The following is a 13995-nucleotide window of genomic DNA, read 5'->3' as shown; positions in this document are numbered from 1 at the left end:
AACTGAATTTATTAAGCGGTAGATACGCCGATTTTAAAACATTATTTATACTGTCTCATTCTTTATTTTCAATATCGCCAAATCGACCGAGTAAAAAGTCAAGGAAATAATCACATTCATATATTCGATAAACACGCGGACACTTAGAAGGAATTGCGCGCTAAAGCGACAATCGATCATAGGAGACGAAAGGTCGAAATGTGGCGAAGAAAGAGCGGAGACATATCTGGATTCCCGGTGTATGTGGCCGGGACCATCGATCGGTATTATCATCAAGGATCTCGGTGTGGGAGGAATGAAAAAGGGGAAGAAGAAGCAGCTGCAGATGCACTTCTGATGTTGGTTCGGTTCCAGGTCCCGCTCCTGGTCGGTGCACCGAGAGGGATATAACGCGAGGAGGAGAGTCCGTGCGGGGCTTAGCCATAATCTGAAATATATTGGTGCCCGGTGTTTGTCCACATCTCGTTGACCGGCATTATAAATCGGCGATGCGTAGGCATTCGTTCGAGGACATTAGTCAAAGCCGGGGTAATGTCGTACGCGATAATGCGCCTGATATCGTGCGGCGTCCCCCGTGTGCGAGTTTGCGGCTGTATTTGTGAGCTGCGACACGCGGAAAGGTGTGCGCGACGTTCCCAGGTAACTCTAAGAATCAGAAGGTCGTCGACGAAATCGCCAACGACCTCTCGAACATCCGTACTGCCGATGTTATTGGGCGAGAAAACGAGGCGAGGTGCTGTAAAATATCGTTGAATAAATCAAGTATTGTAGGTGAGCTAATGGTCACCATTCGCAATACGTTCGTTCCGCGTATCGAGTTTTGAACTTACCGGTGAATATTGCGCTCGAATGCACAGGCTTAATCGGATGGAATTTCTCGATTACATTATAAAGAGAATTATGTTATATTTCTTGTTGGGAGGACATAATTAATATTTAATAAATAATTTTAATTTTTATGACTTATACAGTTTATATACAAATTGTATAGAGATATATTAAATTGAGTTGAGTAAATATATTTGGTAAATTTTAATATATTTATCAAAATTTAAATTATATGTTATTTTTTGTTATTTATTGCGAGAAACGCATATATCATGCACGCGAAATTGATCATTTCTGTTTAAAACTGAAATATTTCGAGGATGCATTGTACGCCAATGATAGACAGATATTTTAGATATGGAAGTCTTCATTTTGGAAGTAGGTCGTGTGACAAGAGTGATCCGAGCAAGATGTCAAGTGTCATTCAAGAACTAACCCTTTCCATGAATTGATAAAGCTAGAGTTCGTGCGATATTTGAGAGAGGGAAATATTTAGCATGTCAGACGCGAGGGGCGAGAGAAATTCAAAGAACAAAGCCATGAACAAAAAGGTAAATGCATACGAATAAAAATAGGAACAAATAATATTATATGTGTATAATATAAAAATTGTCGACATATGCAGCGATATATTATTAGCGTAAACTTAAACTACAAACGTACATTTATCTTAACGTACATTTATCATCGATACATATATTATGTTATGAAAGATCTTTACAGCTAAATTCGAGTGTCAGTATCAACTGTCAACAGTGTTAAGACTCCGAATCTGACATATCAAAATTTCTATCCGAGAACTGGGTCAGGTACTGGGGATATGAGCGGCCATCAAGCGCGATTCCCGAACTAACGTGTTCCACCGTCTTCTGAATTCGTAAAGTAAGGATTCGCGAGGAATCTTTGAGGGAGTGGAGGGTGAATGTTCGGTGGGTTAGTGGCAGCGGAAGAAAGAGGAGAACGGAGGTGAAGAGAGGAGATGGCGCAAGAAGAAGGAAATCGGCGTGCAGGATGAGAGGGTAAAAGAAGGAAGAAGATGGCGGTGGAAGAGGCATGTGTCCCAAACGACGTATGCACGCCGAGACACGTAAACGATATATCAGGGGGTTAGCCACTAGGGACGGACGACCCGGGCCATCTTTCTTCCACTTATACGTGCGATATTCACATGCGCAAACGTGATACACTCTATAGAGAGATCCACTGGCAGATATCCGGCGCTGCCGCTCACGACAGGAGTAGCGAGCGAGCGCTCTCGTGAGCTGTAAATGTATTAAGGTTTGACGACCGTGGTGGGACTTCTTTTTGGCTCGGGGGAGGTGGAGGATCCGAGGGTGGTCGGCGGATCTTACTTTGCGTACCTGTATACGTGCACAGTCTCCTTATGCCACGTGAATGAGAGATCGACCTCATTTTCGTAAGAATGATCTTCTGCGTGACGACAAATTAGTTCTGTTCCACATTGATAATTCCTCAATAATTGCTCTCGATAAAGGTCTGAGATCCTTGCGTGAAAAAGATTATTATAAAAGTCTCTCTCTCTCTCTCTCTCTCTCTCTCTCTGTATGTATGTATAATATTCGTTTATTCTTTGTTGAGTACGATAATGATCATTCTATTGATTTAGTGTCACTTTTATTTGACTTTGTCAAATTAATAGATATTATTTACTATAATTTCTTTATTATTCTTGCGTAATTGTATTCGATATCGATGCACGTTAGAAATTATCACGAGCTCGCCATGGATGAAAAGAAATCAGTCGTGTGCGCGAGCATCCGCGCGATGAGGGTGGTAGCTCGTGTGGGGTAGCTCGTTCGTATGCGTGCGCATTATTACGTCCTTATATTATATCGCGAAGGTACAAATGTCCGTACGTATGTAAAATTCCTAGCTCCGGCCGCGTAGAGCCATAATAATATCTGTGCTGATAAATGAGACACATAACCGTACACGGGTCCCGTACCCCCTACCCCCAACCCACCTATACCGCACCACCCTCTGTCCACCCCACCATTTCTGTTGCCGCCGCCGGTGCTGCGCCGCCAATGGTACCACCCCGTATGTCTCGGCTTATTCCACTTTTGCGGCGATGTATTACGAATTTTACATTTTACAAACGGCCCCGCTATCTTTCGCGACACGCGATCCTTCGAGGTACAGCGAGGCTCGTGATAAAGGACACGGCGTGGATGTTTGTACTCGAGTGAAATGGAAAGGAAAGCAACGCGGCTTCGAATCGCGCGAGAGAGAGATCTCTTTAGGATATTTGAAAGTAGAAAATGACACTGTCACACTGATAAGAATGCTGCTGAATTTTTAGGAATAGCTAGTTTTGCTTGTGATCGTAATGTAATTTTTTTTACTTTTATTTTATGTGTTTTAAGCAGAATGAAATTTAAATTAATTAGTATTTAATATTCTTTGACAATCGATTGACAAATATATTAATTAGAATTACTGAAGATTGTGATAATTATTTTGAACGCATAATGCATTTGGAAATGAGAAGTCTTATTTAAATCTGCTAAAACAAAATTTATAGAGGAAACAAAATTTTAAAATAATATTATTCTAATATTCATATATATTCTGTAGACTTCTATATTCTCATTTCTTCTGTTTATTTCTTACTTACGATTTGCAGTGCAAGTAGCTTGATGTATATGATGCATATTAGATATTTAGTCAACAATTGTTGCACGTCGTAAAAATTAGCTGCTTTACTGAAGAAGATGAAAATGGCATTTTAGATTTTGCGCGATCGCACAGTGCGAACGACAGTTTCTCAGAATTATGGAAATCTCTGACAATGTCGCTTTCAGAAAATAGCACGGCACGAAAATATGAAAACGGTTGACGAACGAAGGGGAAAGCATTACGCGCACAAGGGTTTCGCGAATGCCGCTGGTGATAAATAGCAAAAGATTTGCAAAATATATCGTGGCAGTAAGACCCGGCTCATATATGGCGGAAGAGGTTTTAGAAGAACGTATATCGCGCGTTCTAGAAGAAAATGGCGAACCGTTTGTGTCCTCGAACATTGCCAAGATATTCGCCAAGTTGCTCCGAATGCTTGTCAAGGGATGATTCGCAAAAAGAACGTCACTCTGTCTTGCGCTAAATTCGAGCTTTCGCATTGAATCGTCTGTATTACATTTTGAATGTCTATCTCACTCGGGAAAAGATCTCGTTCCATTACTAAAGAATCACGCACAGATTTATAAATCTTTGTACAACTTATAAATCGTCCGCGCATCCTTCGATAAATCGCTCGAGGAATTTATTACAAGTATTAAGTACGGAAATAAACATCCTATATATGGCGCTGCGACGAAAGGTGTTATCGTATCGCGCGTCTCCTTCTAGTTTCCCATACCACTATTCTCCGATATATGCCGTGAGGATCGAAAGAAGGCGAATCTCCTCACGCACGATTATCTCGATCTTTTATTCGGCGTTCGCTGACACGGGTTTTACCACTGAAAATAACTGACGCTGGTCGCGCTGGTACCGAGAGATGCGAAATTAAAAAGGAATACGAGAAGCGTCTTTAATCTCCTGGTCTATAAAGAGCCTTCCACACGAGGACGATCGCCGAGGATCGCGGAGCAGCAGTAGGCGGGAGGGGGTAAGAAAGGATTTCGCGCGGTTCGGCAGCAGCCGCTACGTTTCGAAGCCATCGGCAGAAAGGAAATCGGCTTACCGGGCAAAAATATACTGATATTTATGAGGGTCGCGACATCGGGGCTAATCTTCGGGAGATAATAATTTATCGGCTACCGCGCCGGTACCAAGGAGTTGTATTTTGACTGAAATCCCTTAGCCGCCTGTTCCAATGGTGATCATACGAACGTCTGTGCGCAACGGTCTACTTCTAAACTCGCCCGATATCGGCCTACAATCCCTCGGACAGTGACGCTGAATCGTCTCCTGAATAGCTTTTGCAGCAAGAAGCAAAACGAGCTCAAAGTCGAGATTCTCTCGAAAGTAGACTCGGTCACATTGTAAACGACTTTGTTGAGTCTCTTTTACAGACAACTAACCGAACGAACATAAATCTATTCGATGTAAGTTCAGAATTAAATCTGATTTTGCCAGAAGGCGGGAATTTAAATTTTTAATACTACGATAAACATGGAAATACAATTATATGTAAATTTTTAAAATATTATACTTAGCATCTATCAGATATATCAAAAGATATATCAATTTAAAAGTTTGCGAATTTAATCATACGCAAGTTTTAAATCAAACATCACTACTTGCACTACTTTGCAATACCGAGTTGTATTTTAATCGATAATATATTATGCTTTAACAAGGTGAAATGAAGGAAAAAATTCAGATATCAATCAATCGATAATATGCTGTCGATAATCTCCTTGGATTATATTTAAGATTCTAAGCCAGAATTTGTATTCACGTGCGTAAAAATATCGTTACGCCTTATCTTTGCATCTTGAATCTTTCGCGTGGACCGAGTGTATCTTTGATCGGAAGTCGCGTCGCGAAGCGATATGTACAAATCGTGCGACGTGGAAACGCGGGTAGAATAATAATGCAGTCCGAATTTCTCTCGGTGATACATCGACTGACGTTTCGTTATTTACGATGATCCCCTTAATCCACCCTAGGAGTGACGAATTGTATCTATGGCGAATCTAAAAAAATCTGTCGAGCGTATTGGAATTCCACGCAACGTGTATAAACCACAAAATCGGATGTGTCAAATTAAAAGCAGTGGAGTACGACGGATTAACAGTTGTCTTCTACACGGAAACTTTTACGGAAGAAAAATTTTAATTAAGAAAAATTTACAAAATATTTTCTGCTCACGTATGTAAAAAGAATTTTCAACTCTAACATCTTAGTCTGTAAGCGGCCGATGCTGTCGCTTTCTTTCCTTGGTCTCGTTGACACTCGCGAACCGACGTCGCTTTGGAGATTTCCGCCGGTGGCGGCAGCTTTTATTTAATTTTCATTTCATTGTTATTGCTAGCTACGTCGCCGCGATCAGAATCTTTTTGATTTTTGGTTACTTAGCAACCGATCCCGTCGACTGCTATCGGAATAAAGAGATCGGCACGGATGAGTTCAGTTCGAGCCGAGTCACCGAGGGCGTTAGAAACGTTCGTTTCGTCTTTTGTGACTGTGAATAACTTTTGTTGCTATCACGAGTGCGTAAAATTGTTTCGGCATCCCCTTAGTATCGGTCCACAATAGGTGATTTAAGCTTTAAGAAGTAAGAAATTGACCAATTATAATCGAATATGAAAAAAATACTCGACTATGATTGGTTAATTTCTTACGGCTTAAAGAGATTAAATATTTATTGTGGACCGACACTTACAGATCAACACACTTTTGCAAACGCCTTGCCACGCGATCTCAGGAAGATTCGCGCATACGCAACATTAACGAAGCTATAACGACTGGCAATCGCATGGACCGTTGACGACGCTACTTTTTCCAGGATGTATCTCGCGTCATCTCAAATTGGTATGCGACACGGTCTTCTAACAATACGACAATTTATATAGATTTGGGAGAGTCTTCAACGTCCTTTCGGATCCGCTGCCTTGAGTTTTACTTTCCGCGGCATTCAGTAGCGTTTCTCTTTCTTCCTTTCCTTTTCTCTCTCTTTCTCTCTCTCTCTCTCTTTCTCTCGTGTTATTCTTCTTTTTTCTTTTTTCTCTCCCCTCGGCTCACCCTCTCGCTTCCATCCCGCGGATCGCTCCGCCGGGCATCAGCGAGGAGTTTTATCCCGTATTCAGAGACTGGCGTCATCTCTCATGGATGGATCGGCAATCCTCTTTCGCTCCGTGCCTCTCCGCGCACTTACCTCCTGCCTTGGTTGTGGCACCCTCTTCGCCAGTGCCTATTCGCCCATTCGATGGGAGATTACGCCGCGTCTGAATTTACGTATTCATGCAAAGTGCGTGCATCGCGCCAACATTCTTTTGCGTAATCGCGCGCGGTTAACCCTTCGGGTCTAACGGTAACGGTAGCTTCCGTTACTAGCGTGTCAATTATGCACGCAAAAAGGATAGGACGCCAATTTTAGGAAACAAACTGCAGTTAAAAAATTTACAGTCATGATAATAAGTCTGTTATTAGAAATGCGTGAAAGATTTTCTTGACTTATGGATATCATATTTAGCATCTTAAATTTGTAATCTTTTATTTTACTTATATCTTTGCATTTGCAAATAATTGGTAAAGCATTATTTTAACAGATATTGTAGCAGTTTAAATGATAACAATTACCTGTTGGATCGGGGACCGTCCGATTGAAATCGTCGAAGTCCACTTCGTTATTTTGTCTGCCGCGTTTCTCCGACGAACGTATTGGCGTAATACGTTATTTAAGTAAGTCCTCGTCGTTTTATTCGGCGAGATAGCCTTTAGTGCGCCCAGACGTGCACTTTCGTGACGTGTAACGATTTTGCAAACTGCTCTTCTATGCTAATATCGATAAGGTGGAAAGACTGCGACCGTATGGTCGCCCAGGGATTTTCCTTCATCGAAAATCGTTCTTTTTGACGTTGGTTCTCAATTGCTTCTGGATTGATTTTCCCATCTATCGCTTCAGAATTGCAAAATTTATTTCAAAATTATAACGAGCTACAAACAAAATAACTAAAATTGATGAATATCTCTCTATTCAGTGTGAAAATTAGAGATACAATGTACTCTTGTATTTTATAATTCATTTAGTGGTGCAGCATCCTTAAATTGAGGATCACTGCCGGATGAGCGAAGTTTCCAGTGACCGCCAAGAGATGGCAGAGCCTGTGTCATAAACTTCTCTTTGAAGCTGCGCTTTAAAGTCTGAATTTTATTTGAAGATTATGCAAATTGTTGCTTCGTTGCTTTGTAGAAATGTCTAGATGCGGTATTATTATAGAATGTAACAGAATTATCCACAAATATAAAGGTTGAACATAATTAAATAATCCCGAGTTTTAAAATATAAAATTTATAAGTCTTGCTTATTTATTATTTATAGATGTAGCGCATTGAACATAATGCTTGCAATTTGCAACAAGCGATACGTTTGCAGAGTTCTATTTTTACGAAAAACGTCGAGATTAATAAAAGTAACATGACCATATTTTTCTTCTAGATTCAATCGTTTCGTCGTGATGTCAGATCCATAACAGAGGCGACGTACAAAGGGATGCTGAAACGTGAGTAGAAATACATGTCTCAGTTCGGTACACGAGGACAAATGTGATATAATGTTACCTCTCTGTGACAATGCACAATACGCGCATTTTTATACACGGTTGAGGAAGTTTCTTTTATCGTGCAAAGGCGGTATCTGTCTAAATCCGAAACTCTTGCTTGAGTTTCAAATAAATTGGATACGCGTACACAAGAATACAATAAAGATCGACATGGTGCTTTTGTTATTATGAATTTTTGCCGAGCGGTCCAATTAACGGTTACATGAAAGAGAAAAGCGTTTTTATATAATGTGCAACAGAAAAGTTGCGGCATACTCTTCTTGAAATTCGTAAAGAATACTAGAATAATAAAGTATTCTTAAAAGGAGTATGTTTTATAGTCTATAAATTCAATAAGACAGGATACTATCGAGTCGTAGAAACATAGCTACAATTTTTACGGTCTTATACAATGCGTGCTGTTTCATTCATGCAAGGAGCCAACGCAAATCTTATTCCACACGTTTGTTCCGCTCAAGTGCGTGAGTAGGGAAGCCTAATCCGAGGACGAGAATCGGCTCGTGTTCCAGCGCGTAGCTAAGAAGATCGGGGCCGATAATTCAGGGGTGATATTTACGATATTTATTGACCGGTTGGAACAATGGATCGATATTATTTTTCGATTGGGAGCCACGCGGTCCTCGTGCTTTATATGCGGTACGGTTATATCGAACGCGTGTTCTCTATGTGCACGCACACATCCGCACGCGAAGCTCGAATCCAGGCGAGTTAACCGGTCTCTTTTGTGCGCGAGGGAACATAAATAATATTTAATATGACAGTGCGAGGCGGCGGTGCTCTGTACGATATATTTGGTATAGAAATGTCACAGATCGCGGCCGCGTCTCACTGCCAAATGTGGCTCGCGCGAAAAGCGTTTTATCTTTAGTCAGAATATAGATAAAAAAATATGTTACCGAAATTTCAATGACGATTGTATAGAGAAATTTCGGTGGTGAAAATACTGAGATATTCTTTTGCGCAAATATTTAAAAATATTTAGGTCTGATTATATTGTAAAATTAATACTTCGATTTAAAATATATATAAAATCTACGATCAGTTATTTAAAATTGCTTCGAATGGAATTTTTGGAGCGCTAACACACTCTATAATTCTAGATGACAGGTTTACGAAAGAGGTTTAAAATTCGAAAGGGAAACTGACGTACAAGTGTTTCTTGCGAACGGATAATAAATAATAGGTTGTTCTTGTTTTTTCTTGAAAAGACAGAACGTGATCGGTAACCGCATTGTATTCAAACTCTTAGTTTGCTCTCTGATGAAATTTCATACCAATTTATCTTACAGTTTATTGTATAGATCAAATATTGTACTAGGCAATACACATAATTGCGTTACATGAGCTCGTCATTCCGTGTATGATCGTGCTTAAAACATTAGTGTTGCTCAGGTCGGCTCGAGAGACCGTTCGCGATGATGGGATATTTACCGATGCTAAATTTAATCGTTTACTTCTTTTACAAGTCGACACTGCGCGTTTGCAACGCAAGTTTCCGTATATAGGATACGCGCGGATTCGCCACGTCTTCGCGATGTTTCTGTCAAATAAATAACTTCTAAATAAACAAAGTTTCCGCGACGCATAACGGTTTAATACGACTGCATTTATACGACTGCATATATATATATATATATATATATATATATATATATTGCAGCGAAATGCCATACGAATCATCGTTTACCGCAAGGAAACAAATCTCGTTGATGAAAGTTCCTCGTAAAAGATGCGAAAAGTAATACCTCTCGTGGGATCGTTCCTTGCGTGATTTTTATGAGATGCATTTCTTGAAAACAGAAATATGTAATTTGTTTTTATGGAGTGCTCAGAGGAAGTAGATAATTATTCCTACGTAAGAAAATTTCTATAAATTGCGACTATTTTGTAATTTGCGTGTGGTAAAAAGAAATCACGATGCCGCTCCGTTCTCGATCTTCGATTGATCTTTTCTGGATTGGGAAGAATGCAATCTGATCAAAAGATAAATCTTCTATTTGAATATCAAATTCAATACTACAGAGCGATTCTAGTATCGCACGTTATCCATAATCGTATTTAAATTGAGATCACATAAGGTATGTTTAATAACGGTTACTAATATTTTTTTCCTTCTCTTTGCCCGTCTCTCTTCTTCTTCCATTGCATGTAGTGTCGCCAAGAGAGGCCATAGGGATTTCCACCGGTGACGAACAATAACGATAAACCATATAATGGTTAAACTCGACAAATATACCCCACGTACAGCACATACTTATAGACTATGCAGGTAACCAGGTGGGGGGGGGGGGAAGGGGGGGAGATCGGCAAGAGAAGTCGGAAGAGAAGTTGGTGGAGGACTCCGCATATGCATACAATTGATACAGATATACAATCGTCTTTACATACATGCCGCGAGTATTCTTCTCCCGCGGGTTATCCAGCTTGCGTAGCCGATGCGAGCATCGGTGCCACGAGGAGCTTAAAAGCTAACATCGGTGCTGTACGACGTCGGTATCCTCGTAGATCCAAAGCGAGGAGGGAGGCTATTGCCGAACGAAGGCTACCGCAGGGACCGAGCCAGGTACACCGCGGCTTGTACGGCGCCTTATTGCGGGGACTATTCGCGACAGGGCGAGCTAGTGTACATCTGTTCCCGTCATAAGGCGTGATTTAGGAATGAGCGTGGGCATTGATCTTCCCGCTTTAAAGGATATCGACCGTGACGTCGAATAGTTAATGCGAGGTCATCGGAAAGTCAATTGCGCGGACAGGCTGATTTCGAGGCTGTAATCGGGCAACAATGGTTCCGATCTCAATAAGAAATCTATCTTACATTTACTGATATTTTCTTGGTCCAGTTTTAATGCGGTTTTACGTTTACGTGTCCTATAAATCAGTTTATTTAGATGTCTATAATAATTTTTAAATGTATTCCTTCCTCCTCGGCATAAATTTTAATTTATTATTATTATTTTAATTTATGTTTATGACAGATGTATATCATGTGCTCTTCTTTTATTAAGCAAAACAAATTTTAGGCAGAAAAATTGTTTTTACAGAGGAAAATAATTAGCTCTTTAAAAATTCAGCACATGAATTTTTTATAGTTATCAGAACTCGAAAAACGCGTTTAGTGGCAATTTAATAGTGATTTACATACAAATAATATTAATTTGCAATTATATTATAATTTATAAACATGTATACATTTTTGTATACTTATATTTATGAATACATAAAAAATTATACACCATTCAATGTTTTCTTGTTACTTACTAAAAGAGATAATATAATATGCCGCGAGCATATTACATATCAGATCGTGAACCATGTAACGTCGGGTTCAAAATTTCTCACGAATCCCCACGATCGCTTCAGATAACAAGTTTGAAGTTTTTTTGTAACGTTACCTTTCCGAATTGGAGCGACGACTGCTTCTCGATGACACGCTCTAATTATGCAATCAAAGTGGCCATGAATAGCAATCGCGACTCGTAATAAGTTTCGGAGAGATCTACCTGCTGTCTGGGCTTGCCACGTGAACGCTCCACATCGTATTTCATATAGGTGAACCAGTTTAAGTACTCCGGTAGGTAATGCCGCGGAGATATACGAATGTAGGAGCGCGTATGACGCACCGGATAACCAGTTCCACGTGATTTGTGGCTATTCCTGGGCGATCCGGCCGCGATAATAAAGTGGCAATGGGGCTTGTTAGCGAGCGGGTTCAACGAGGATGGTCGTGCGCCCGTCGTATGGCGGTCAGCGTCATCGGCGGCTCATTTGGTGGAGATCATCATTTCGTGGCTCGTACACCGAGCTTGTCCCGTGAGAAAATGTCCGCATAATTACGAAAGATCGTTTGCCACGATTTGAGAAATGAACGATATAACGTTGCCGCTTCTGTCGCGGCGGTATACACATTATTTCTTGTAGATCGCCGCCAGGTAACGCGTCTTTGTATCGTATCGTGGTTGGATAAAGATCGTCGGTTTTGGGTCTCGTGTAAAAGCGATTGTGAATAAAAGCGTTATCTTTATACTTTGTGGAATAAGAGCGAGATGATGTTTTTTTTATATATAATTCTGATGAAATACGAAGGTGTGCATAAAAATTTGGATAATTATGACATTAATAAACTCCAAATGCAAATTTCGAAGATTTCTCCGAAATACATTTTTATAAAACAAAACAAAACAAAAAGTAATACATGTTAAAGATTTCATTACTGATTTTGTGAAAAAATATCGTTATTTGAAGATATCTCTCTCTCTCTTTCTCTCTCTCTCTCTCTCTCTCTCTCTCTCTCTCTCTCGAGTTTACAAATAAGTTTCTATTATACAAGGACAAAAGATTTTTTTTTTAATTCGGGATATTCATATAAGGAGGAAAAAATGGAGAGAATAGGATGTGTGTAATGTAATTTTTCAGAATATTTTATATGTAAATATGTCTATCTTATACACGGAAATATAGCACGCTGTGAATTATACAGATATCCTATTCGATGAGAAAATATTTTAAAGCCTGGAATAATTACGAACGATCATTCGTCCTGTCTCTTCCGGAATGTTTTGACTTTTGCGTAAAATATAAGAGGACCGTGCCACTGTTGGGGGATTACAATTTTAATGTACATTACAATCGCAAATGCTTCTCCGGCTTCGCTAGGTGTACTCTTTTCAGCGGCTTTTCGACCTTTTAATCTTCTTAATTTTTGCTCCTCTTGCGATTGCGAAGCATGTTAAGGTTTAGTTCCGCCACCGGCTTATTAACTATTTCGCTTTACTTTTTAACACAAAATGCATTCTTGTCGCGATATTTATATTTAATCCTGTATTTTCTATTTTTTTTATTTTCTCGCTTTTTGCCGATACATTTTAATGTAATGGAACAGCTATATTTTATTTGCATATATTATACATATATATTATCATAGCTAATAAAAAATCGTTAAGAAAAATTTTACGCATCTATTCAATTTTATTAATTATTTCTTTTTCCGACAAGCAATAAAACGAGTTAAGGGCTCAAATTTTCTATTGTAAGAATATACAATTTTCTTGGGAATACACGATCACTCCTTAAACCGTTGAATGAAGTCAAGGTAAGGAGGCCACACATAGTTGACTCACGTCGGAGAACTTGCTCCATTTGCATGTGCGACACGCAATATGTGAAACAAAGCGAAAGACTATGCTATCCTTTCCAAAATTATCTTTTTATTCTTCTATTCGAAAGTTATTTTGCAAACAGATATCAGTGTAAAATATATATCAATTGTAGCTGTGTAAAGAACTATTTATTCTATTTATAAAAAAGATAATTACTTTATGATGAGTAATATAATTGCTATAGAATAAATAAGAATATTACGAGAACTTGAACAAGTTGAACTTCAACGAGAGGTAAAGGATCATCAGAGAGGCAGGACGTCGCTAGCTGGTTCCTTGCACGTCGGGGTCAGTCTGGTAGGCGGTACCAATGTGGCCAGGCCTACCTCTCTTCTGACTCAGGCCTAACAATGGACCTACAACAATGCAGGCATCTCGCTCTCGTCCGGACCTAGCCTCACCTACATCCTCTTCCTCTGATGTCTGCACATACGTCGTATGTGGACACTGATACATGTTGAACAGCTTTGCGGTCGAGAACCGAATATAGAGACACTACTGGACTGGCAGCAGTCATAAACATACTGCCTATAGTATCACGGTCTCTGAACATTCGTTGCATAATAAAAGTGCAAAAGTGGGAAATGAAGAAATGATTAAATTTCGGAGAGAAAACTAAGGACAAGGGAAAATTAAGGATATCACTAACAATCTTGCTGAGTATCGTGTATAGGTATTATTTTGTGAAAGTTAAAGCGAGTAATAGATAGATTCTCTGGAATTATATCTTTATGTAAAAATAGTATAAAATATAGAAA

At 39.6% G+C, this 13995-nt stretch overlaps 1 protein-coding gene across 3 annotated transcripts in view; it reads left to right on the top strand.

Moving 5' to 3' along the window:
- Positions 1-13995, top strand: part of LOC105422581 (uncharacterized) — a 532825-nt gene that overhangs the window by 111833 nt on the left and 406997 nt on the right. For all 3 annotated transcript variants that reach the window (XR_016139114.1, XR_016139110.1, XM_089076401.1), the window contains one exon: positions 7958-8021. Coding sequence is in view for 1 of the 3 variants with exons in the window: in XM_089076401.1 (XP_088932527.1) it covers positions 7958-8021 (64 nt within the window). In the remaining 2 variants the exon portion in view is untranslated. The remainder of the gene's footprint in view (positions 1-7957; positions 8022-13995) is intronic.

The sequence above is a fragment of the Pogonomyrmex barbatus genome, unplaced genomic scaffold (assembly GCF_055798465.1).
Source record: "Pogonomyrmex barbatus isolate J1 unplaced genomic scaffold, ASM5579846v1 scaffold2, whole genome shotgun sequence".
Classification (NCBI taxonomy): Eukaryota; Metazoa; Arthropoda; class Insecta; order Hymenoptera; family Formicidae; genus Pogonomyrmex; species Pogonomyrmex barbatus.
Note: the sequence above shows the minus strand (reverse complement) of the source record. Positions and strands in the feature narration are given on the sequence as shown.